This window comes from Rattus norvegicus, chromosome 3 (assembly GCF_021556685.1).
Source record: "Rattus norvegicus strain SHRSP/BbbUtx chromosome 3, alternate assembly SHRSP_T2T, whole genome shotgun sequence".
Classification (NCBI taxonomy): Eukaryota; Metazoa; Chordata; class Mammalia; order Rodentia; family Muridae; genus Rattus; species Rattus norvegicus.
This window is the reverse complement of record NC_141536.1, coordinates 54,615,345-54,642,641: the sequence shown is the minus strand read 5'-3', so window position 1 is coordinate 54,642,641 and position 27,297 is coordinate 54,615,345. Positions and strand designations below refer to the sequence as shown.

The window sequence follows — 27,297 nt, the reverse complement described above, 5'->3', positions numbered from 1 at the left end:
AGAGTGGGAATCTCAGAGTTATCTGTAACTTCAGTTCTAGAGGATTCTATGCCTTTGACTCTCTTGGGCACTTGCACTCATGTGCACAAACACACACACACACACACACACTCTCTCTCTCTTCTCTCTCTCTCTCTCTCTCTCTCTCTCACACACACACACACACACACACACACACACACACACACACACACCTACACTTAATTTTAAATGATTTAAAAGTCTTAAAGATTATTCCTTTGTTACTACCCTTTCTTCCCGTAGGCCTGGCCTCTTTGAGAAGACATAGGTGCTAGAAAAATGAGCTAAGATAGGCTTTTGGGAGAGCACACCACTGGGCCCCATCACCTTTCTACTGGGAGCCAGCTGCCTGAAACAGTGGCAGACTGAGGGAGCAGAGAGGAAGTCTATGCTGCCTACAACTTAAAAGCAGTCTTATTTCGTGGGACTGGATGGTCGACTGCAAACGCAGGGTACCTGAAAGGCTGCAAAGCTATGGAAATAGCCAGAATTCAAATAAGGATGGGGGAAAAAAAACACAGGAAGGATTTTGAAGAATATCAGAAAATAAAAAGAATAAAGTACCTTTCTGATCACTCCCAGTTTGTTCAGCCAGTCTCAGTGCCGTGTACAGGGGTCACTTCTCTATCCCCTACCTGTGCTGTAGACAAAGAGTTGTCTTCTCATGAATAAGGACCTGTTTATAGCTTAACTGAATAATGCGGGAATTGAGTCCCCTTCCCTGGTGATCCAGCACCTAAATATACTTCTTAAGGAACTAAGTTGGGACCACTGTACAGGCACACAACAGAGAGCTGTTATTCTGTGGCTGACAGCAAAGATGCCAGATGGGCTAAGTTCCAAACTAGAAGGGATATTTGTCTGCTACACTCAACACTGCAACCTTGGAGTCCCATAGCTCTCCCCGAGGTAGAGGATGGAAATATCTGTTTACCGATGAGGCAACTCCAAGATGCAGCCAGGAAGGGGAGACACGGGCTTGTTTTTTTTTTTGTTTTTTTTTTTTTGTTTTTTCCTTCTGGGCACAAAGAACAAATATAACGTAACTACGGGCATAGGAACCTGCAACAGTTGGTAAAAGCTCAATGTAACCAGGAGACGGAGCATCACCAAAAGCTGGCTAATGGGAGATGGATGGGTCACGGAAAATCCCAGATGAAGATTCCTGGAACTCTCTCTTTATACATGAAACACAGACTGGAATACAAATTCTTCATGGAGAATATTTTTTTATTTTATTTATATTCTTCTTGCATACTCTAAATGCACAGTGTGGGTTTCATGTCTTCAAAAACACTTGTGGGACTGGTCAGTGTATCGGAGATCTTCGGAAACATAGCCTTAGGTTTCAGCTAAGCGAGTCACAGAGATTGGTCATATACTACTACAAAATTACAGGAGATCTAGTCATTATTTTTCAACAGTTACTAGAAAAGCTTTGAGAACACCTGACGTACAGCCTGAGGGGGGAAAGAGAAGAGCAAAGGCTACTGAAGCAAGATTTCCATAACGCCACTCTATGTACAGTATCAGAATTCGTTTCCAGACAGTACACATGTGTTCAAATCATTATGTTAAGGGCACTCAAATATAAATGCAAGTCTCACTAATTTTCATCTTTTCTCTTTGGCTCACAAATGCACGAAAATACCATAAACAGTATCCAGAACTTACTCCATTAATATATAAATAAGATACATTACAAATGGGAAGAAAATACAAGATGTCTCTTTAACATGATATATATTTGAATATAAATAAGCAAATATCTCACTGACGTACAATTAAATCATTATATGCACTTCCCCCTGCCCAAAGATAGACAACGGTAATGTACAGTTTACACAGATTAATCTCTAAAACGCAGCAACAGCACAATTGTGACAAAGACTCTGCTACTATATCCCCTAGCAGGGCACTAACAGGGAGGGTGTGACATTTGTCATCTACTGGTACTTCCTGCCATCCATCATCCATCCATTCAGGTGGGGACAGCTCTAGCAGGGTGGTAGGCTCCCAGCAACGGCCTTTCCCTGGGTCCCTAGGACACTGCAGTGGGGGTACCATCTGTCCTGCAGTTGCTTGCGAGATGGTTAGCCTCTTAGTAATTGCTGGGGGTGAGGCTAATTCCCTGGGAGCGAGCGACATGCTGTGGTCTAGGACTAAGCCACATTCACTATACATACATAGTACATAGAGAGAGGTATATATATATATATAACTGTACATATATACTGTGTTTCTAATGTGCAATTTTTTTAAAAGAACATTATTTCCCGCTAATTCTAACAAACAAGCTTACGTGAGATGTGACAAATATTCTTTAAGAGATTATAATTTCCTTCAGTGAAATGGCCTAGGTGTGTCAACTACTGACAGAACTGCGTTCTAGGGTGCCAGAGGGGCAGGGCTATGGCCGGTGATTACGGTTCTGCAAAGGGGGGGGGGATTACAGATCTTGACCCAACCTCTCTATTTCCTCGATGAGGAAATCGATGTCAGACTGGGTGGCGGCTGGGTTGGAGATGACCATCCGGAAGAAGTTGGCCTTGTCCCCTTGAGGCTGGTAACCAACCATGGTTGTTCCTGACTCCATCATCAGGGCTTTGATCTTGGGAGCCACCTTGAGATAGAGAACATAAGGCCAAACTCAGCACCAACGCTGACACCCCTCGTTTTAACAGAGCAACTTGACTTACTTTTCAAAGTGTCTTTCATGGCTAATATCTAAACCCACCTGACCACCAGTTCCTTTAGAAAACACTGGGCAGGTCAACCTTGGAAGTCAGTCTTGGAACAATGATAAAACAATGGAAAAAAAAGAAGAAGCGAAGACAAAACACTTCAAGTTTTGATGTACATAGCCAGGAGTCCAGGATACTGCCTGGCACACAGACTCAGTTTATCAAATATCCACTCCACGGGTTGCATAATATGCATAAATATGGCAACAACCTTGAGTGGATAATCTAGATGTAGAAATCGACAGAGAACATGAGTCTGAACTCGACTAGGCTTGGATTTAGTAAAACAGCGCAAACAAAGAAGAATCCGGAATGTTCCAAGAGAGCCTCTGTAAAGAAGAGCACCAGTCCCAAGTGGGACTCCATTTTTTTTTAGAGGTTCCTATTGTATCTGAACTGCAGCCAGGGACAATGCAGACTCTAGAGGACGACTTTGTAACACCCATTACCCAGAAGTCCACCCTGAAACGTTTTTTTTTTTAACTTTCTAATCCTTCCCTTTTGAGAACAGCACAGAGGCACCAAGATGGCCTGACCAGCGAGCGAACAGTAGCAGCAGCCGGGCATCTGAGACAGAAAGAGCGTCCTTACCCTGTGTAGTTTTTCTCGTCGCTCAGGGCTGTCTGGAACCCCTCGGAGGCTTTGTGGTATGTACCAGAAACAGACATTTGTGTGCTCAGGCTGTAGAAATTTCAGGAGACAATCAAGCAAACAAACATACAATGATTAGAACTTGAGCACAAGCTGGAGGCATTTTTGGAAAAAGTCATTCTTGTGTTTTGTTTTTTTTTCCCCAGTACGGGAAGGGAGGGCGGGGGAGGTGTTGTCTGAATGAGGTCTCCAAAGCATTGCCTGGGCAGCGCATAAACAAGCCAGACAGGAAGTACCGCTTATCCACTCTCTCCGGTCAAGAGCGTTGGCTCCCCAACCCCCCAACGAACATTCTAGATCCCCAAGCCTACTAACTGTGTACCTTGATACCGATGCAGAGGAAGCCGCTTAGCTTATTTTTTTGTTTGTTGGTGTGAGAGATTTGCAGCTCTCCCCTTAGATGTTGCTTGCATAGTGCCTGCACGTGCAGACCCTTTGGTGACCCCCGACCAAAAAAGTACTTCCGTTGCTACTTAATAACTGCAAGTTTGCTACTGTTATGACTCGAACTGTGAAAGGGTCATTTGCGCCCTCGAGGGGTCAGAACCCACAGGTTGAGAAGCGCCGTTCTAGGTGTCTGGAGACATCAGTCTCTTTTTCGCTGTTCTACTAGAATGTGTCAACCCTGAACCGAGAGGTCCCAGAGACGGGGCGCGTGGGCACTGCATGCTGACGGCACGTGCTCAGGACTCTGGTGCTCGTTTGCTGACTCTCAGGTGGCATCTTGAGAAGCGCACTGGCTGGCCCGCTGTGGCTGGCGCTCGGTTACAGCAGGTTATGAACAGCTGTTTGGTGTATGAACAGGCTTTCGTTTACCAGGACTGGAGTGAGTCCATCTTTCTTTATTCAATTGTAAACCTCACCGGGGCAGGCACAGTATTTGTTTTGGCCAATAATATATAACCCAGGATCTGGCACTCAGGAAGTATTGGGCTGACAGGTGCTTTGCTGTGTGTGTATAATGGGGGGAGTGTGTGAACCCAGGCAGAAGCAGTTTATCAGGCTCTCTTCATAATGAATCCATGGAGAGCAAGCCCTCATTTAGAGCCAGTCTTGGAAGATGAGGATATACCTGACCTCTAAGCTTCTTGGGCCTGGGAGATACTTATGGATAGAGTCCAATTCAAGACAGAGCCAAGAACAAGGAAGGGGTAGGACCTGCCACAGGGAACGCGCTAGGTCAAAGAGCTGGCTGAGAGCCATGCGCTTCAGGGCTCAGCGCCTTTAACTCTGTGTTGCTACTTCATATGGGGTTGTATGACTGAGTGTGGGCGATTGAAAAAGACTTCTGGTCATAGAAGGACAAGGCTGAACTCTAAACCAGCATGTAATGAATCCGGGGCTTGCTGGCAGTGCCCCTCCTGAGCTGCGTGATGTTACCTCACTCCAGACATGGTTGTGAGTATACAACCTGCTCTGCACATGCCACACAGTGTCAAGGAAGGCTGCCTGAAACAGCTCCAGAGTCCAGACTGCGGCATGCTGTGAACAACAGTGTTTCTGCAGTACTCACAAAGGGCTCTGTGCTTGTAGAAAATGGCTGTTACAGAAAACAAAGACTTTTAATATTTTCCTGTTGACATTCTGTACTATATGTACTACACATGTGTACTATATGTATGGTATATTAATGCAAAGCAGCATTCTCTACATTGGAGACTATAAAATCAAAATCTCACTCAACTCTGAAAAATGTTAAGGATCCTCTACGTCAGTGGTCCTCAACCTACGTAATGCTGTGGCCCTTTAATCCAGTTCTTTATGTTGTGGAGACTGTTAGCATTCTGTCTAAGCTCCACCCCCACAGTTACCTGGCAACAGTCAGGTATGCCTGACACTACAATAGGGGCTGCTTGCCCCCTCCTCACTTTCTTGCTGCCTCTCGCTCTCTCTTGCCTTCTTGCTTCTTCTTCCTCTTTGTCCCTTCTCTCCCTATTCCCTTCCTCCTCCTCTCCATGTGCTCATGGTCAGCCTCTACTCTTCTATTTCTCTATCTCCTCTCAACTCCCCTCCCCACGCCCTGAATAAACTCTATTCTATACTATACCGTCATGTGACTGGTACCTCAAGGAGAAGGGATGTCTCAGCATGGGCCCGCTAAGGCACCCCCTTTCCTCAGACTTCCATAGATCATATCCTCCCTTCTCTTTATCTTTTTATCAACACAATAGTGACCCCCAACCATAAAATTACTTTTGTTGCTACTTCATAGCTGTAGTTTTGCTACTGTTATGAACCATAATGTAAATATCTGTTTTATGACAGTCTTAGGTGACCCCTCTGAAATGGGTCACAACCCATTGGTTGAGAATCACTACTTTGAATCTTGCCTATCACATATTCAACCAAAATGCAATACTTTGTGTACAAATAAACAACGGCCACCCCCATCTCGTTAGCGTGCAAATTTACTTCAGTCTTTAGCAAATGGCAAAACTATCTACCAGAGAATTGCTTTAAAATAATTATCTTTACTATTCATCCTCAGTCTGCCTATTTTATACATCCACATACCTGGGGTTGTGTAAAGAAAGATATCTGGGGTGAAAGGGGTCATGGGTAGTTAAAGTTCAAGACCCTTTAGAATGAGATGATGAGACATCGGTGGTCTAAAGCTCCAGGAACTCCCCGTGTGTTTTTTCTGGAAGCACTGTGTGTGCGGTCCATGGGGACAACCTACCTCACCATTGAAAACCATCTCAAACTCTTCTCTGTTTTTAATCTTGGCATAGAGGTATTCAGCCAGCTCCAGGCATTTGTTGATCTGATTTTCAAATCCCACAGTGCCCTGTTTCAAAGAAGAAAGCTGTGTTTGTTGCTGTCAAGTTGCATTTCCCTGTGACAGTCATTCGGGAAGGCTGTGCTGGCCTGGTTTATGGGGCATTTAAAGAAGTGTCATCTTGGAGGTGGCTAGGAAGGACCATTTAATTAAATGTGCACAGTTTCTTCAAATGCAAGAAGATACTTTCTCTTTCTAGGGCCTTTGTTTGGAACCTTGGAAGTTGTTCTCGGCAGAGCTTTAGCTTCCAACCAGTCAGCCACTAGCTGGTTTGCTTTTGGATAGTGCTTTTGGAGAGTGTCCTCTCTGGGCTGAGACCAGTCTACAAACTGTTGCAGACTGGGACAGAACGAGTAGAGAAGCTGAAAGGAAGAACTTTTAATAAAACATTTACTTATCTGCCCTTGCTCTCATTCTGGATAGTCTCTCTCTGTCTCTCTGTCTCTCTCCTTCCTTCCTTCCTCTGCCCCTTTGATCTCTCTCTCTGTCTCTCTGTCTCTCTGTCTCTCTGTCTCTCTGTCTCTCTCTCTCTCTCTCTCTCTGTGTGTGTGTGTGTGTGCTCTTGCACACACATGCTTGTGCTGCCTGTGTGTGCCTTTATGTATGTCTGGGAATGAGGGTCAGAGGACAATTAGTGGGTTCAGGTTTCTCTTTTCATCACATGTGTTCTGGGATTTAAACTCTTGGTGGCAAGCACCTCTACCTGCTAAGTCACCTTGCTGGTTCCGTTAAGAAACTTTTAAAACAAATATAACTATTGACGTTAACAACAAATAGTGACTTTGGGCTTGTGTTTTGCATTTTTTTAATGCTTTCATGATAGCTCAAAGGAACTACCATCTACTTCTTCATCAGATACTTTAAAAGATGCTATCATAGAATGCATCTACCCCAGCCATATATCCTGGCCAAACCTGTGCCCGGTCCTCACAGGCAATTCACTCTCCATAGAACAGGGTTGCTCCCTTCCAGCAACAGGCCAGCAGGCAAGTGTGGAAGCCACGGTTCTTAGTACATGCCCAGACCGCACTAGCTCTAACTACTCCCAAACTGGCTGAGCGTGAGTTTCAAGAGCCAGCATGGCTGACTGGCGAGCAGCGTTCCGGCTGCTGATTGGGTTGGTGTTAACGAGAACAGATGCACAAGGCTGGCCTGTGGGTGGCTGAAGGGCCTGAGCAGAATCAAGAGACGGCAAAGCAGGAGCTCCTCCAAGAGATGGGACTGGGGGGCTCTCCCATGAAAAGGATTTCCACCCCGGGATCTTCCCTCTACAACCTAGGGGCTCAACCTTCTGGGGACAGCTCAGGAGGCCACTGTTAGACAAAATGAAGATGTAATTACAGAGACAGGCCATGTGATCATTATCATTACAGCAGTGCAAAATGACGGGGCTCTGTCTCTCCTGTGGTAAAGGCTCTTATATGCTCAAAATGTCTATGATTACTTTGTGGGAGAAATCAAATCCAGACCCTACACCCAGGCGAGATGGCTTCATAAGGAAGGACACGGATCATCTGCCAGCTCTTTTCTATAGAAGAAAAAAAGATGAGACTAGACATTGCTGGAAAGCCTTATTGTTTGGAGGGGAAATTAGTCCAAATCTTTACTGTGGAAATTATTAAAATTAACAAGTAGTAAGTAAATAGAAACAACAGAAGTGACACAAAGCTGGGAAATCCAGGTTGCCTTTAACTTGGCTGCCTTCTTCCCAGACCCACACAGTCATCCTATAACCTTTTCTATCTGTACTAAATAATTTTAGAGTTCTTAAGAATTATTGTGGCGGACAGGCAAGATGGCTCAGTGGGTAATGGTGTTTGCTGCCAAGCCTTACAGTCTAGGTTTGGTCCGGGAACCCAGGAACCCATATGTTGGCAAGAGGAAACCAACCTCTGCAAGTTTCCTTCTCACCTCCACATGCACACTGTGGCACATGCACACTCATGCTCATAAACACACACACACACACACACACACACATGCACGCACACGCACAGGAGTGCACGCGCACAGAAGGGAGGGAGGGAGAGGGGGGAGAGACAGACAGATAGACAGACAAACAAAAACACACTTTTTTTTAAATTTAAGAGGAATTATTGTGGAAGTCCTTTTGGCAATTTTTTTTTAGTAATAAAAGAATTATAAGAATAAGAACATTTATGGTGATTCTAACTAAGGAGAAGAAACCGAAGAAGAGAAAATTGACATACAAAGAAAGTTATTTCTTTCACAAAGAAGATACAGTTAACAATTATCTACAATTATCTACAGTTACCTGTGCAGTAAACTGTGACCCATCACTACCTCCCTGTCACCAGCCAGCCTGGACTAGTCACAGCTCCCTGTTTCCTGAATTTCCCCTTTATACCTTTGCTTTCCACATCAGCCAGAACTTGAAGATGTCCACATGGCGGCCACACTGAATCGCCTTGTCCCCTGTATCGTAGGAGACGTCATACTGCTTGTCTGGCTGGAAGAGGTAGCCTGCACACATCTGGTTGCATCCTTGGAGTATACCCTGTCATAAAAATCAAGGTGTGAGCAACTGTCATCACCAGTCAGAGATGTGGGTTCAAGGATGAGCTGGGGACCCACACCTCCTTTCTTCCGAGGGCTTCCATAAGTTCAGATGTCCTTTAAAGCCACTCTTGGGGAAAAAACCCTTCCTGTCTGCCCTCAACCCCTGCCTTCCTTCTGTCACACTGGTCACAAAAAGTTCTCTTGTGTTGGATGTCTGCAAGGGCTTCACTGTTTCTCTAGCGACATCAGGACATTTAGGTGGAGGAATTACTTAGCCATTCTTTGGGAGGGGCTTTGAGTAAACACCTCAGCAGGTGGGGAAGCCGGTGCTGTGAAGAACCGTCCTCCTCCCAGATGCTACCCCCTCTCCAAGTCTTCCAATTTATGCAAGACCCCCCCATGACGTTAGGGTAAGTGGAGGAGAGCCAATATGGGGTCTGACTCCCAAAAGAGACACCTGAGGTGGGTACCTCTCTTGTCATCTGTGAAACATCAATGTGGTATGTAGGGGAGGAGGTGCACTGGGTGTGGTATGTGGGGGAGGAGGTGCACTGGGTGTGGTATGTGGTGGAGGGGTGCACTGGGTGTGGTATGTGGGGGGGTGCACTGGGTGTGGTATGTGGGGGAGGGGGTGCACTGGGTGTGGTATGTGGGGGAGGAGGTGGGGAGAAAAATCCGTCTGCAGCTCACTTACAGAAGCCTTTTTAGAAGTTACATGTATTTATTTTGTGTGTGTGCACACGCTGTGTGCGTGGATGTATTACACACACACACACACACACACACACACACACACGCACACACATATCTGTATACCGGGGCATATTCCCTCCTTCCTCCGTGTGGGTTCCAGTGAAAGAACACAGAGCCTCAGGTTTGGCGCCAGTGTCTTTGCTCACTGAGTCATTTGGTTGGCCTTATAGAAGCATCTGATCAGCAGTCCCCGGTATCTGTACTTCCTGTTCCATCTAACTTTTTTTCAGCTCTCCAGGCTACAAATATCCACTAAGAACCCAATGTACGCTCCAGTGAGTGAGCGAGCGTGGTTTGTTCTCACTGACTGGGCGATTCAGCAATCACTCTCAGGTCTGTGCACACATGAAGACACATCCAAAGAAGCTCACTAAAGGCTCTGTCACCAGCAGTTCCCAAAGCACTGAACGAAGACAAAGGGCAGCCAAGAGCCAAGAGGAAAATCAGTGTTAGGAAAGGGTGGGGAAGGGGTTGGGGATTTAACTCAGTGGTAGAGCTGGTAGAGCGCTTGCCTAGGAAGCGCAAGGCCCTGGGTTCGGTCCCCAGCTCAAAGGAAAGGGTGGGGAAGAGGTCTGCAGGTTCCCTGTGGGGCCACCAACCAAGGGAGCACAAACCTTTTCCTTGACCAGGATGGCAGAACACTGGAGCAGCACACCCATCATCTTGTGAGGGTTCCAGGTGACTGAATTGGCCCTGGAAGACACACAGGAACCTCTGAGAAGATGGGAGGAAGGGAAAGAAGAGCCTATCCTCTTGAGGAAAACCCCTCCAGCCCATCACCACTGAAGTCATAGCTGCTTTCCTTGCAGTGGGAACTGCATGTTTCAGGCAGTCTCCCAAGGTATTGCACTGCGGAATTCTCTAGAGCTGCCATTAACAACGGTCACCGTTACTTATTGTACACCCTTCTGTTCTCAGAGCTGTAGGTGTATATGACAGGAAATGGGGCTAAGGTCCCGGGGCTTTGCAGGTATACAGTTCAAACCTAAACCTTAGTCCTGACACTTTCTAGCTTGTGTACATTACTCAACTCACGTGTGCTTCAGAGTTCACATCTATCTCATCAGAATGGAATAAAAGATAAAACAAGTTCATGGAATATGTAATCACAGGCCCTTGTATATGTGATTCTCACAGCAACACCACGATGTAGATATTCCTATTGCTTCTCGTTTACGAGAAGAAACATATGCACAGATAGGCTAACCACATTATCCAAAGCCACACAGCTGGGAGTTGCTGGGTCTTGGTCCAGCTCCAGGATCCTCTTTACAGAACCAACACTCACAGTCCCTACACTAGACTGCTTCCTTATGGAAGCCTTAGACTGCTTTCTGCCCTTCTGTTTTGATTTAAAGCAGGGCTAGTGAGAAGGGTCTGCCTGCTGATGGTGCACCTCAAGGCAATGATCGGCTGCACTGCCATAGACTTGGACTACCTAGCAGCAGCAATTGAGAAATCAGCATGATTCTTGCCAGTCTGGGCCGCCATGCTCACTTAGCAAGCATGGTCTCCTAGCAACTGGATCACTCTGTCAGACGCAATTAGATGACTAAGGAGCACACTAGCTAGGACATTACAGAAACAACTGAGTGTAATGTATAATGATTCAAACTTGGGAAATTTGCTTCTGTGGGTTACAGACCCTTTTCTGATGGCCTCAGCCATAGCTGGGCTCTGCATTTTAATACCTGAGATGGGTGTTTTCTCTGATGTCACAATTGCCTTGAGATTCCATATCTGTGCTAACCCAGTACTAACCCCTCACTGTGGGCTTTTAGTCGTGTGTGTTAATCGTGTGTGTGTGTGTGTGTGTGTGTGTGTGTGCGCACACATGCGCACATGTTCGGGACAGAGCTTGAAGAATTTTCCCCCTATGTGCCCAAAAAGGATCTCTGATGAAAGAGGCTTGGGAGGACTCCCAGGAAGGTTGACAAGTGCTGGCATCATAGAGAAGACTCCATGTCAATCCACTTAGAAGGCATGAACTTAGCCAATTTTGTCACTGCTGTTGCATGTCAAGTCATTAAAAATTATATTTAGATCTCATAAATTGGCTTTAAGATGGCTTTCTGAATGTCCCAAAGGCACGAAGTAAGTGATTCTCTGCTACTGCAAGAGGAGGGAAATAGGGCATGGTGGGGGATGGCTCCCTTCGGGAACCGTGCACGCTGTAATGCTAATGAGGAACAAGCCCAGCGTTCACTCTTTCACCTGGATCCAAGGGTGGGAAATGAGAACTGCCCGAGATGTTTCATATATTTGCCTCCAAATTATATGGTCATACATTTCATCTTTTTTTTTGTTTTTGGTTCTTTTTTTCGGAGCTGGGGACCGAACTCAGGGCCTTGCGCTTCCTAGGCAAGCGCTCTACCACTGAGCTAAGTCCCCAACCCCATACACTTCATCTTTAAAGAGCCAATCTTGTGTTGACAGTGGTGTTTCAAACCAGAGAAGAGAGCAGGCAGTCAGGGCTACAGAATCCAGAGTCCTTGCTGGGAGAGGGCACCCATGAGCTTCCAGGCCCCGTCTTCTTACTGCCCTGGTCTTCACCTGTCACATCCACTGTCCTCAGGATGGCCACGAGTCCTGTCTCGGGGCCCTTGTATTGAACACGCTCTCTGCCTGGAATATTCTTTTCTACATCTTTGTTCCCTGCCTCTCTTTTGCAAGTCAGGGGGGCGGGGTGTCTCAGTCATCTGCTACCTTACAGAGGAAGAGGAGTTAAAGGAATAACCAATGACCTCCCTGTCTTCTTCACCTTTCTCCTTCCTAGGCACCTCACTGGGTGCCCTACTTCACCGCGCATGGATTCACAGGGGACTCATTTGACTTGTAAATAAACCATGCACTCAAAAGACACCAGGTGAGCTAAAGTTTGCTTAGTCTGATTGAGGTCATCCATCACTGAAAATCAGGGTTGGGAGACTTTAGGCTGACATGAGGGGTGGGAGGGGAAGGGATGGGCCAAGATGTATAGTGTATCTGATGCAGAAGATGAAGGGGGCCATGGAGCCTACTGTACCTTTCTATGCCGCTGAGTTTGTGGCGATGCTTCCGGGACATGAGCAGCCCACCACCCCAGGCAGCCTGCAAGGACAGAAAAGAGACCAGAGGAGCTTTAATGCTGAAGACTCTAGAAGGAAGCTAGGCATGCCTTTCATTCCAGCACGAGGGAAGCAAAGACGGCAGATCAAGGTTACGCGAGGGATGGCCTGTGGAAAAGCCCGTGCCAACAGTTCGAGTTGCCAAGGCTGTGGGCTCATCAGTGTTTTCCATTTCTTTATATAAACTTCCTCCAGAGAATGTCTTCATGATCTAGAAAGAGTGGATTGTTTGCGGTGACTGTGGATCGAAACACAGAGTGTTGCGACAAGCCAGGGATTCTCTGAATCCAATATACTAGTCTTGACAGCCATGGCGGTACTGAAGGCAGCTTAGACGGTAGGAGCAACTGCCTGCCTCCTCCAACAAAGTCTTGAGAAACTCAGAAGCCCCAGTCATAGGAGACACTGCTCTGGGTACCACGATACCTGTTTTACTGTAATGCTAAGCCTGGCATAGCATTCGACACAGCACAGCCTTTGTGAGCCATTTATTCAACAGCGGGGCAGATTTTCCTTTTGTCTACATCCAAGAAATTACATCCAATGAGAAAATGCATGGGGGAGGGGGGGCTCCCATGATGTACGTAAGAGCACACATTTGCTGGGAAACTTCCGGATTAATCTCATAGCTGCTCATGTCTTCTGTATACATCCTTATTTTCCTTCATGAAGCAGATGGACATCTTTCTGAGAAGTGTTCCAGATGTGGGATGCAGGCAGGTGACTAAGTGTTCACACTCATGGCCACTTCCTGGACGCCATGTCTTAGTTTCTTCTGAAATCCTTTTCAGAATTTCTTTTCTATCTGAAGTCAGGTATATTTTACTTTACATCCATTCATCCAAATAAAGCAAGTGGTCATCATAGTAGGCTCTAGAAGGATCCACACAAGGTAACCATTGGCCAGGACAGAATGAATCCCAGAGGGTGACCAGGTCCTGAGGCATGCACTGTTCACAAATGGCTCACTGAGGAGTGGGGAAGAGCAGGAGCAAATGTATGCAGGTAGGGCCAGGCAGGGTGTTCAGGGTGAAAAGGGTTGTTTCTACCCCTTAACAGGACAAGGTTGTGTGTGACAAGGACACTTACATCCACATGCAGCCAAAGGTTGTATTTCTCACATATGTCTGCAATCTCCTGGATCGGATCAAACGCTCCATAAACAGTCGTGCCTGCGGTTGCATTGACATAAAGGGGAACAAATCCCTACAAGGTGAAAGAGATAGCTGATTAGTGCTTTAAAAAATGTTTTCATGGGGCTGGGGATTTAGCTCAGTGGTAGAGCGCTTACCTAGGAAGCGCAAGGCCCTGGGTTCGGTCCCCAGCTCCGAAAAAAAAGAACCAAAAAAAATGTTTTCATTTATTTGTTTTGTGTGTGTGTGTGTGTGTGTGTGTGTGTGTGTGTGTGTCTGTCCATGTGCCTGTGTGCCCAGTGTGTACTGCTACCCTCAGTGCACAGAAGAGGATTTTAATATCGCAGAGATGGAGTATCAGGTGGTTGTAAGCCTGATGCAGGTGCTGGGAACCAATGTCTGGTTCGGTGGAAAAGTGTATGCCCTCTCAGCTGCTGAGCCATCGCTCCAGGCCCCTCGTCTGTGGTTTTTAACCTTCCCCATCTACTTGTTTCCACAGGAAGTAGAAGGCACCAGTCTTTATTTCTAACCATGAGCCAAGCTGGTGAAATTAGAGACCGTGGCTCGAAGTACTCTTCGTTTTTCATTCATCCATTTGACAGGAATATGTTGTTGGTTTTGTTTTGTTTCTTGTGAGTGACTTTTACATGCCAGGTTTTTGGTGCTGGGAACAGTACAGGGAGCGAGTAGAGAAAGAACTCTAACATGATGGACTTAAAAACAGATGGGCAAAACGCATAAAGTATATCACAGTGGTAAGTTACATGACAGGAACTAAAGAAAAAATACTAAGTATTTGGAGTAATGAGCGCTTTGACATCATCTGGACATTGCTCTCTGTGGGAGTCAAGCTGTTCTAAGTGGTTTGATAACACAATTAAACTTAAACATTTTTTAAAGAGGTGGATACTGGGAAATTAGCTCAGCTGGTAAAGTGCTTGCTTTGAAAACATGAGGACCTCAGAATTCACACTTAAGAAGCAGCACATTGGTGCATGCTTATAATCTCAGAACTGGGACAGGTAAGTGGAGGTAGGTGGGTCTTTGAGGCTTGCCGCTCAGCCAACCTAGCCTGCCTTGTGAGAGAGCAGGGAGAGGCCAGGGAGAGACCTTGTTTCAAATAAATGATGCAGTGCCTATGCTTCATGTCCTCTGGCTTCCACACACACCTGTAACACACCTGCATGTGCACACCTGCACACACATACACCTGCACACACACACACCTGCACACACACACACACCTGCACACACACACACCTGCACACACACCTGCACACACACACACCTGCACACACACACACCTGCACACACACACCTGCGCACACACACACCTGCGCACACACACACACCTATATACCTACACATACACATACCAGCATACACAGACCTGTACACCTGCATGCACACACCTGCATGCACACACCTGCACACACACGCACACACACACATACACACACACACACACAACTACACACGTATACCTGCAAACACATGAACACATGCACCCACATAATAATCATAGTAGGTCTATAACTGGGAATGCTGAAACACCAATTCATGCTAGGATGTTGGCATGGAAAAGAGGAAAACAAAGAAATGAAAGAAAGGAGCTAGGGCAAGCTGGGGAGCTCTCTGAGTCTCAGAGAGTTTGGGGACTTAGCCCTTGGCCAGTAAAACTCTATCCACCTCCTCTGTGGTGGCCCCAGCAAACAGTCACAGTCAGAAAAGAAGGCACGAGAAGGTAACTGAACAACGAGTTGGTGAATGGCGGAAGCTCCATGGCAGGGCCTTGGGTACATCTGGTCTATGGAATCGCTTTGTGTAGTAGTTTGCTGAGCTGGATTTGCCAAGTACTGTGAGCCATCTGCTGGGGCACAGAAAAGCTTTGCTAAACAGAGTCCCATGACAAAATGGTACTTATTAAAATTAGACTATATCTAACAAGAAACAAAGTTCAATTTGAAAGCAAAAGTTCAAATGAATGCAAAAAGTTCAGTTTGGCTAAATTTTTCTGAATCCCAGGTACTTGATTCATTGAAGAAGATCAAATTAATGATCTTCTTGACACATGGTGACTTAATGACTAAAGTCTTTATTTTACACACACACACACACACACATACATACACACACACACACACACCCAAACATAAAAACACACACACATGCATGCACGCACGTTCGCATGTGCACACACATACAATGTATGACTTGTAGACTCAGCTTTGGGGCCAAATCCTTTTACAAGTTGGAAATAAGTGAATATCTCAGATAGAAATCTTGGAAATGTAATACAATTATTCCCTTATCAAAATATTTCATCATGTAGATGAGAAACAGACATTAAAAAAAAAAGTACTCACTGAAGTTTCAGATGTACCAAAACTCTCATACCTTTTGTTTGGCATCAAGAATTTTTGCCTCTAAATCAGCTGGAATTATCTTCCCCCTGTAATTATTATAAAAAGAGAGAAGTTAAAATAAAGAATTAACAAGATTATACAAGGGGAGAAAAAACCTTTTTCAGCAGCAGCAAAAAGTAATTTAAATGGATATTTTCAACAGACCATTAGCAGCTTGGCACACTGTACGGAGCCAATCCTTAAACACAATACAGCAAATTTAACAGATGAACACATTTACTACATCAGGAACCTGACGCTCGCTCCACCCTGCCTACCTTTCATTGCACTTTATCAGGATCACATTGTCAGTTCCAAAGCCAAGCGCAGCCCCAGCCTTCTTTATGGAATAGTGACTCTGCAACAAATGGATGCTTGAGGTTAAAGGTTGCATAGTCCCTTGAAAACCATCACAAGCCACAAGCCAGAGTCCCCAACTCACGTGTTCTGAGGTGAAGAGGACCAGTTTGGGCACAGCCGCCATGCCTTTTGTTTTCACTTCTGGAAAGTACTTGTACCGAGCCGCCATGATGCTGTACATGTTGGATATGGCTCCCCCTATCAACAAGCAGACAAAGCGGGTGGTTGCTGGGGTTCTGTTGGGATTTTAACACGAAAGTTGAGCTGGTGTTTCACCCCATCGGGAAGGGAAAGGACAATATCCTGAAAGTTCTGCTGGTTTCTTTACTCCTAAGGACTTCCCTCTGGACCCTTTGCTCTGAGACTTGAAGTGCTCACTGATCTCCAGAGCTATGCAGGCAATTGTGCTGGAGGTGATCCATGCATTGCAGTGCCTACCCAAAGCCTACACGCAATATAAGAGGCGGTGGGAGCAGCAGCAAAGACACGACTAGTTACAGCTCCCAGCTCCCATCTTCTGTATAATCTGTTTACTGAAAAGTTGAATCTCTTCCCAGAGTTCAGAAAGACAGAGAAAGAGAGTAATGGAGCTTTCAGAAAGAAATAGTGCATTTCTTGGTTACCAGCTTGGGTACTCCTTTCAATGAATAGCCCAGCTGAGCTCCTGAGTCTAGGAGAGGTCTAAGCTTATTTAAGCAGGTACAAACTCATGTCCCTGTAAATAAAGATACAAAAGGAACGTCTGGCTAAGACAAACCAGCCACTTTTGTATTAGTTGCCTTAGGACGAAGTAGGCAAATCTGTGGTCCACTTGAATGGCCTGGACTATTGTATTCTTTCTCTCTTTCTTTCTTTCTTTAAAGATTTATTCATTTATTATATATAAGTACACTGTAGCTGTCTTCAGATACACCAGAAGAGGGCATCCGATCTCATTACAGATGGTTGTGAGTCACCATGTGGTTGCTGGGAATTGAACTCAGGACCTCTGGAAGAGCAGTCGGCGCTCTTAACCACTGAGCCATCTCTCCAGCCCCGGACTATTGTATTCTTATTTCTTCTTTCCCCCCTGTACATAGTCACACCACCGCTAACATCATTCATAACTGCTTCTTACCCACAAGGATAGCAGTTGTTATTCTAAAGATTTTTATTATATCTACTTTGTGTTAGAGACTAATGTAGATACAATATTTGGACTGAACTCAGTTCCTTGATAATCCAATTCACTGATTCCTAGTTTTACTCTTGTCAGAACAGCACCATTTAGCATAACCCAGACACAGCCTTGGTTAGTTAGTTCCTAGGGTAGTAACATTCTTGCTAGCCTTCATTCTGATTAAGACAGGGAGGCAGAGTGCTAAGACCATCTCTCACATATATACATATATATATATATGCAAACGTTACAATGAAACTCATTAATTTCTGTAATGGACATTTGTTTGTAATTTTAATAAAAAAGAACAAAAGGATCCACATTGGCAGTACGGGGGCGGGGGCAGTTATAGAGAAGAAACCTACCAGGAGAAAATATCCCATCACCATCTTTATTTGACCATCCAATGATCTCTCGCATCTTCTTAAGTGTGATCTGTTCCATAAGAACAAACACGGGTGCAATTTCATATGTGAACCTGCAGTGACAGCGAAAGGAAGAAGGGAAAACGAAGAAATAAACCTATGTCTTTGATGAACACAGTCCATTGGTTCAGCAGTTGTGGTTGGGTACTAAAAATGGACACACAAAACCACTACAATGATTCTTTTTCCTGAATCCACATGTCCGCCAGTCCCAAAGTGTCAAAAAAGCCAGACTGGGTTACCAAGGGAGGAGGTGGAAAGTCTGCTGTGAGATACTTCACCAGCAAAAGAGAGCCTCACCTGTCTCTGGTGGGGTTCACCCAGAGGAGAGGATTCACCGTTCTTATATGTAGGTGAGGGCAAGGGTTAATTTGAAAAACTACACTTTGGCTTCTACTTACAATTGGTTGAATCTTTAAAAAAAAAAAAGAGGAAGAAGGACTGCCAGTTTCACACTTGTAGGCAGGGCTATATTCTATCTTTCAGAAACATTGTAAACATCTGAAAGCTGACTGAAGATAATTGGGAATATTGACCCATGTTTTAAAGATCTCAATGTAATTATCTACATGTTCTTTCTTCTAATAATCCCTAAGGAAAACTATGTATCTATAATTCTCTGGAGTCGATATCTGTCAAAAATAATTAGAAGTGATGATTTCCTAATTACAAATTATAAATAACAAGAAGACGTCAACTGGCATCCATATCTGACTGCGAGTGTCAGATCTCCTGTCAGGTTGCATGCGCCTCCCAACGAACAGATGTAAATGAAGCAAGCAGTGGTTTTTTTTTTTTTTTTTTTTTTAAAAAGAAGTTCAAAGCAGTGGCGCTGTCTGGTGGGACAGTCATGGGAGCAAGATCGGAGCACTAAACAGGGTCCAAGAGAAGTCAAGGAAGACCACTCGCAGAAAACTGAGCCTAAAGACAGAATCCGTCTACTAAACTCTAAGGCTCTTTTTCTAGCTTTGCCTTGAACTTCTTAAGCTTCAGTGTCTGTAGGCTGAGCCAAGACCATCCTAGCTGAAAAGAGATGCCTAGACCGAACCAGCCAAGTGACACAGGAGGAATCGTCATCATTTAGAAGATTGGAGTTGAATGCCAATGCCAAAGACTAATGGGAATCTTGCTTAGTTGATTTAGAAAAGCTACTTGCAAGAATGAGATAACTATGGCTATGAGTAAAACACAGGCGATGTCAATAAGCTTTAATCAGGAAGGGGAAGAAAAAATAAAACAGTCACATTAATTATGTGGCTGTGCAGGAGGACAACAAAAGACCCAAGAGGATCCTCAGGATATGTCTGGTGGGAGGGGGAGAAGAATTTTGTTTCAAAAGGATCGTGTCCGCTTTGCTTGGCGGTCCCCTGAGATTTTGGGAGCAAGACCCTTGGAGAACATGTGTTCAGTTACCATCACCTCTGGAGGCCACACTCATGCTTTGGTCCTGCTCTGAGCCCCATCACCGTAGCAACCAACACTCCCTCATGTCTGATGGCCTGATAAAGGAAGAAGAAGAGAAGGGTTCCTGGTTTAGCGTGGGATGCTGGGTGTAGCAAGAGGCAAACTCATGGTTTGCATCTCCACATCGTTGAACAAATGTATGATCTACAGTCCCACTGGTTTTTGGAAACATTGAGACGGCCAAATATTTGCACGGTGAAGAGGGGCTGATGGCAGTTTGTGTGCTTACATCTCACAACATCAAATAGCAGTAAGAAATCTCTCGAGGCCAAGGAAAGGAACAATGGGACCACACAACACAGTATCAGAACTAGCTCAAGGACTGGATGAAAGTTGTGTTAGAGACAAATCAGTATTAGAAGCCAGGTAGGGACCATGTGAGGAGGGGAATGTGTGGAACTGAAACCACGGAGTTGGTTTGATGTGTGTTGCAGGATAGAATCAACTTAGCCCTCACGGTGGCATAAATCAGTCTTCCTTGCTAAGGACAGACCAGGAACATGGCAGTGTCTCTTCAGGATAGGCAAGAAACGTCTAGAGCTTCCTCAGGAGACTATCTGGTCTCGTGTACTTCTGAGGCCTTATCTATGTTGGGTACTTGACCCTAAACCTTCTTTCAGTGTTTGGAGGAGACAGATGTTATGAGACACCATTCCCAAGCTTGAGATGGAAACTTAGTAGGGGTAAATCAGCATTTGTTTCTTAACCTGAGGTACATCTTGTTTGAGGGTTTCTGCCTTGGTCTGAGGGACCAGATTTCTCACAGCTAGTACTATTTGACTTCTGAACTCAGTCTTTACATTCTTCCTCTCCGAGAAGCTTAGAGAGACCTTTCAGAAGAGAAGACCTGTGTGTGCCTAGGACAACTACATGTTTACAAAGGTTCCTCTGGATACTTACTGGTCATGACTGTTGATTCATAATCTGACAAATGGGCCAATGGGATATTTTGTTCCAGATACTTCTGATCCTGCCTGTCCATTTTGGGTCATATTTAGAATTATAGTGAGAGGCATTTTCCTGTATCCATATTCCTATGAAAGATTTTGAAGTTTACTCTAGATCAGTAGCTCATGATTCAATTGGATCACAGACCCCTTTAGGAATCCTGGGAAAACCATAGCCTCGATCTCCAGGTAAAAAGGTGTGGATATACACACTGTTTTGTACACACTTGTTAGAGATTCTTCTCCTGACGATTTGAACCCCAGATTAAGAACCCCTTCTCTAAATGACGGGTGAGAGATGATGTCAAGAGACCAAAGGTCAAGGAGGACCTGGAAGAAGCTGGTGAGGTCAAAGCACGTGGTTACAGTTCGGGATCTGAGATCAGTGAAGTTGTCCCTCAAAAGGCTTCAGCATACAGTGTGAGACATGGATTGGAATTAAGGATTTAAAACACCAAGATGGGAGGATATTAAGAGAGGACTCAGTGGGGAGGTAGGTGGGCCCCTTGACAGTCCACTTCAGCTTGTCGGTGAGACGTACTCAGGATTAAAGTGGATCGACTGTCAAGATGCTGTTGCCGTGTCATGAGCAGTATCTATTGTCTTTTCCTTCCCTGCAGTCTGTTTAGAGTGTGCATCACCAAGACCAGAGACTGTCTTTTCTAGCTTCCTTACACTTAACCATGGGGCTAGCTATTCCACATTCTGTGGAAAGTATTGTTCATGTGGTTCTGAGGTTTCCTAGCAGTAATGCTATGTTCCTGCTTTGTGGACCCTGCTTCCTTCCCTTCCTCCCTTCCTCAGTCCCTCAGTCCATCATGCCCTCTTGTTTTCCGAGTTTTGGAACAGAGAGTAAGGGCCAGAACTCCAGCTATCGGCATGCAATGTGAAGAAGCTTTGTAGCTGAGAACTGCATGGCATAATATGAACCAGAAAAGCACAAAAGAACCTGGATTTTTGGTGACCTCCAGGCTGAGGACTTTAATGAAAGCTGTTGAGCTCCTCAGATGTCCTCTCTACAGATGTGGCAGGAGACATAAGTAAGATACTTAAGGGGGACTGAGGGAGATGCTCTATTGCACAAAGATGGCAAGAGTCAGAAACAAGAGGCAGGAGGCTGTGTGTTCCTACCTATCCTGGAGAATGGGTGTCTTAGGACTGAGCTGTAGTTAAGTCTTCGGGATCACTGAGGGGAAGACGCCATTGCTCCCTCTTTTCCTGATGAAAAATCTCAAGAGGAACACTGATTTGTGTGAGATCTCAGCTGTCTGTTTCAGGGTCAGACATCCCAGTCGTAGCTGTTTCTCCACGACAAATGGGAACTGCCTGGTGCAAGCCCTGCTCTAACAGCTTGCCCCTCGGTGCATGATGACTGATGACTCCACAGGAAAAATTTTCCAGTGACTTCCGTGAAAATAAAGCAATAGATACGTGAGACCCTCAAGCTCACTGTAAGAGGTGAGACAGATCTTGCTGTCACAATTACATATTCTACCGGGTGTCTTTGCTTACACAGCCTGCTCACACGGTTGTTCTTGGTGGCCCTGCTTTGGAAGAGAAGAGGAGTACATGCCAAGGACCGCTACACATTTGCCAAGGTTTTTTGCTGTATTCTCCTCCATTCTTGCCTGGGAGCCCAGGTCCCAGAGCTGCGTGTGCAAGCTGATATAAAAGCACAGACATGGGGCTGGGTGTTTAGCTCAGTGGTAGAGCGCTTACCTAGGAAGCGCAAGGCCCTGGGTTCGGTCCCCAGCTCCAAAAAAAAAAAAAAAGCACAGACATGAACATTCTTTTTTTTCTAACCAGTCAGATGGCCTACCTGGTCCTTCAGATCCACCCGAAAGAGGATATTAGATCCTTCTCTGAGAGGACTTTTTAGAAGGTAGTAATTACGCTCTTTTCCAGTGCTACCCAAACCCAGCGGATGTGGAGATGGGAGGGGAGGTACGAACACATCAGTAATTAAATCACAATTGGCCAGAATAAAGAAGGCTCTCCTGCCAGTCTCTCTCAGGCTTATTTGGACCGGTGTTCCTAGCTGAAGAAGGAATTGTCACAAGGAAGCAGATGCTACCTGCGAGGCTGCTGCATGCCATGATCTCCTCCTGGCTGAGGAGACTGTCTAGAGAACAGCTATCACTTCCTCACACAACGCCTGTCTTGGGAGCTGACAGGAACTCTCTCACTATTTTAAATAACCTTCTCTATCGATCTGTTAGAATCGAATCATATTTCATAAATACCTCCTGTTCAGAGGAGAGGCAATTACCATGTGTCATTTAGCTAGCTTGGCCTTGACCTCAGATGGCTGGGACATATTTAGTGTCTCGTAGCTGAGCTGGGAGCTGAGGGAGGAGCCGTGAATTTTGATTTTATTAATATAGACCAGAAAGCGGTCAAGGGGAGAAACTGTAATACATAGTTTTCTGATTCAAGAAGAGCTTTTAGAAGATCTGATCCTAAATGGTTAAAAGGGGTGAGCTCTTGATTTACTTTGTTATTGGCTACACATTAAGAGTGACGGTCAGAAGCCCATAGAACACATGTAAAGACGCTGGGTAGGTGCGGTGCCTATGTATCTGGGTGTTTGAGCCTTGCTGAACATGTGTTATTTGGGGGTCAGGGAAGGTCAAGCCTAGAGCCTTGAAGATGCTCAGCAAGTGATGGGCCACTGAGCCACCTTCCTAGCCCAGATCCATACACACTGTGCTTCCCCCACTTGTTTCCTAAATTGCTGGGTTAAAACAGACAGACTGCGCTTTCTTATTTAAGTTGTTCCTTCCTGTTAGACGCTACAGTTAAGCATTAGTGCATTTTCGCCAAGTTATAATTAGTATGCTACGGTGTTTGTGCTTGCTGATAAATATTTTATTCTACAAACCATAATAGAGTAAAGATGGCGGAGTTGGGGGCGGGGCTTTGTGTTTGACGAGGTCGTGGATAGATTGCATCATCCCTGACCCGAATTCCTGACTTTTGAGGTCTCAGGAGTCGGACACAGACACGACACGAGATGCCTTGACTCGTGATCAGGAAGTATGATAAAACCACTTTCATTCCCTAATCAGCTTGATTTTTGTGCCCTTCAGCACAAAAGGCTCCACTTGCCCTGTTTACTTTTAAAATTTCGTCTGAGTTTCTGAATGCAGTTTTAGCATTTTAAGTCACAGCGTTAGGCAGCCTTAGGATTCTCATGAGCAATTTGTAGTTTAAAGATGCCCTTTTGGCTTTGTGGCTGGCCACGGCTCAAGAAAAACGGGTGAGCACGAGCCAGCATTCTGTCGGCAGTCATGTGAGACTTCTCACAAACCCACTCATTCACCTACGTTCACTTTTCCAGTCTACCGATTGCAACAAACTTAAGGAGTAAGTTGTGAGGGCTAAAGTGGAGCACAATGGCAGGACACATGCTTAGCATGGCCTGGGCCTGGGTTTACATGCTTAGCATGGCCTGGGCCTGGGTTTACATGCTTAGCATGGCCTAGGCCTGGGTTTGCATGCTTACCATGGCCTAGGCCTGGGTTTACAGACTTAGCATGGTCTGGGCCTGGGTTTGCATGCTTAGAGTGCCCTAGGCCTGGGTTTGGTGCCTGGTGCCACAGAATAATTAACAAATAACAAATAAATAGCTTTTCAGTGTTGTAACAGTGATAGAAACCCCTGTGGTTCCTTTTTTTTTTTTGGTTCTTTTTTTTGGAGCTGGGGACCGAACCCAGGGCCTTGCGCTTCCTAGGCAAGCGCTCTACCACTGAGCTAAATCCCCATCCCACCCTGTGGTTCTTATGCAGTTACCATTAAATTATTATAATACATTTGCTCCACTAATTTCCTTTGGATACGTTAATTGAATGTTGTGCCACTGACTGGATGCACTGATATTAAGTCACTGTCACTAGTGTTGAGGGAAAAGATAATTTGTCCTTAAGCTATGGTGACCCTCCATATCTTGTAATACATTCTTACCCATAGAGATGACACACAGGGTGATTTCTAAGCCCACTCAGGTTATACATCTCGGGATAACTTTTATATAAATTTGAAAGACAGCAGAAGTAAGTGAAAGCGTTGTCTAGATAAGCAGGCTGTGTTTCCCAAAGTGTCAAACTCAGTGAAAACTCTGTTATTCTGAAATGAATGCATTCTGTGTCTGCCGTAGATGAACGTTGCTATAGAAATTTTAAGCAGTAGGTCGACCAAACTGATTCGTGGAATAGTAGCTTGATTATGAAGGAAATGCAGCCTAAGTGTTAAGTACCAACGTGCTTGGGTGGGAAAGGAAACCAAAATCATAGCCTAAAGAGTGACCTTTTAAGATGTACATTCAGAGAAGCAGTCTGACGTGCAATTTCACATGGAAAGTTCAAAGCTCTCTCACAAGTATGCCCTTGCTACATACTCAAGAACAGTTTCTCACCTTGTGGCAAATCCAAAAGAGTTTATGAGAAAAACGAACTCTAAGAGAACAGAGCCATCAGAGTGAAACTTTCAAACCACAAGCCATATACATCATGTGTGCATATAGGAAAGGAACACGTGAGACTTACATATTGGTATTGGCAGTTGATGTCAGCCATTCGCCAGCTAAACCAATGATATCCAAACCAGTAGAGAGCTGGTTGAAAAACCGAGGGTGACCTAGAGAGATAACAGGCAAGCATTAAGGCAAAGCTGGATTTTCCAAGCTATCTTCAGAGCAAAGGGCTGGAGCACGTGACTTGATCTGTCCCATGGTCTGATGGAGCTCTCCGAGCTGGAGAAGGGGGAAGAAGATGGCCAACCATTAACAATGATGATGCCCTCAGACATCTATGTTTCTAAGGCAGAATGCATTTAAATGAAAAAAAAATTGGAAATTGGAGCTGGAACAATGGCCCAGTGATTAAGAACATTGGCTGTTTTTCCAAAGGACCCAGGTTCAACCCCAAGCACCCACATGGTAGCTTATAACTATCTATGACTCCAATCCCAGGTAATATGATGCCCTTTTCTGGCTTTGGAGAACACTGACTGCATTCACACAGCATACGGGCATGGGCACTGTGCCATATGCAGGCAAAGCATCTATCCATACAAATTAAAAGTGAAAGCACACACACAAAGTTGAGAATCGTGAAGTGAACCATGCTTTCCAGGGTCTTATTTGTGGACTATCAGGTGAGCTCCTCTGTCACACTGATGTCGGTTATGGGAAAGGATGTGGCAATGTCCTGCGTGGTGATGCATGCTTGTGATTTTGGCACGTTGGGAGGGCAGACTCAGGATTGTGTGTTCAAGGCCAGCCTGGAGTAGAAGGGAAGACCTTTTCTTAACTCCCATTGAGGAATGTGGTAGCTCTTAGTCTCTATATATCTATTGCAACTTTTACTTCATTATCCCAAGGACTTTAAGGGCTGGGCTGAGATTGGCTAATGGAGAGAGGCTATAGACCTCTGAGTTTTGTGGCTCAAACTGAACCTGATGTGGAGACCAACCACCACTCTCGGAGTCTCTGGGGCAAATGTGATGTCAAGCGTCAGTGTTCTTTGCCCGTCTAGAGTTAGGTACTCATTAAAGTAATGGAGCTGAGCAGCTGACCCAGCATCTTCTCCGTGAGTGAGACCATCCCTCACTCAGTTACTGAGCACAGAAACACTTAGGTCTATGACCCAGGAGTCCCATGCAGCTCACAGTGTATTTTGACTGGCTCTGCCCTGAGCAAACTATTGCCAAGTTTTTGCTAACTTGATGTTCACCAAAAACGCAACCCCACATCAGCAGGCTTGGCTCAGCCGCCATGAAGAAGGTCCCACCATAGATTATCTAGGGCATGTGTGACAGAGGGCGGTGTTGTGGAGATCTGCTGACTGCTATGTTTCCAGTGGAAACTGCTGTTGTCTGTAAATAACTGTCAGAGACCGAGTGTTTGAATGTCCCTAGTCTATGTCCCCTCCCTGAGAATCTGCTCTTCCCTCGATGTTCTTGGAGAGGAGGAGTCACTTTTCTTCGGGAACATGGCTACATGCCATAGTCGGGGGGAAGGCTCTACACCTAGGTACATTCAGGCAACACTAACTGGACTCAGTAGATTATTAAACAAATGAAAAAGACAACATGAATGTAGGAGGAGGAGTTTTGGGGGGAAACTAGGGAGAATGGGAAGGGCAAGTTAGGGCAGCCGTAATCAAGATGCATCTTATATACATATGAAGTTGTCAAACAATAAAATCTAAAGTAATAATTCTATTGATATCCATCAAAGTATATACCACGCTCATTTGAAAACATCATCAACAGCAAAAACAACAATTCTTTCCTGCTGGGCTAGTACTGGATTATAAACAAGGCCAATCACACCTTATTTGGTACTGCGTCAGAGTTCCACAGCCTGGCAGAACCTACTCAGAGGTGACAGACTGACACCAAGTGAGACGGTCTGTATGTGAGATAAAGTACAAAGGTCCCTTTATCACATGGCTACAGTCTGCCTCCAGGACCCTCTAACAGTGTATCTATTGAGCAGCACCATCGTTCAGATGCCAGTTGTCCCCCCCTCCTTCTGTCCTCCTCCTCCTCATATTTTGCTCTTTTTGTTGCTTTTTTCAAAGAAAGGTCCGGTTACGTAGCCCAGACTATCCTCAAACTTCTTGACCTCGTCTTCTAAATGTGGCTTTATAGGCAGGTACTATCAGGTCCAAATCCAGATTTGGTTTTAATCCTGACAGACAGGACACTGAGTAATAAATGGTTTACTGTCAAGTAAGGGGAGAAAGTCATTTAAAGTGAGTTTTCTCTACAAAATAAACTTCTGGATCCCAACTCGACCTAACTGACACTGTGCAGCAGAGGCACG

At 45.2% G+C, this 27,297-nt stretch overlaps 1 protein-coding gene across 2 annotated transcripts in view; it reads right to left on the bottom strand.

The window, feature by feature from the left end:
• Positions 1-1,233: 1,233 nt before the first annotated feature.
• The window catches only part of Gad1 (glutamate decarboxylase 1), a 40,497-nt gene continuing 14,433 nt past the window's right edge, over positions 1,234-27,297 (bottom strand). For both annotated transcript variants that reach the window (NM_017007.2, XM_087648084.1), the window contains 12 exon segments: positions 1,234-2,644; positions 3,357-3,446; positions 6,097-6,204; positions 8,564-8,713; positions 10,083-10,161; positions 12,494-12,558; positions 13,665-13,781; positions 16,106-16,160; positions 16,392-16,471; positions 16,556-16,671; positions 17,998-18,110; positions 25,013-25,103. In NM_017007.2, coding sequence (NP_058703.1) covers positions 2,471-2,644; positions 3,357-3,446; positions 6,097-6,204; positions 8,564-8,713; positions 10,083-10,161; positions 12,494-12,558; positions 13,665-13,781; positions 16,106-16,160; positions 16,392-16,471; positions 16,556-16,671; positions 17,998-18,110; positions 25,013-25,103 — 1,238 coding nt within the window. In that variant the 3' untranslated portion in view covers positions 1,234-2,470.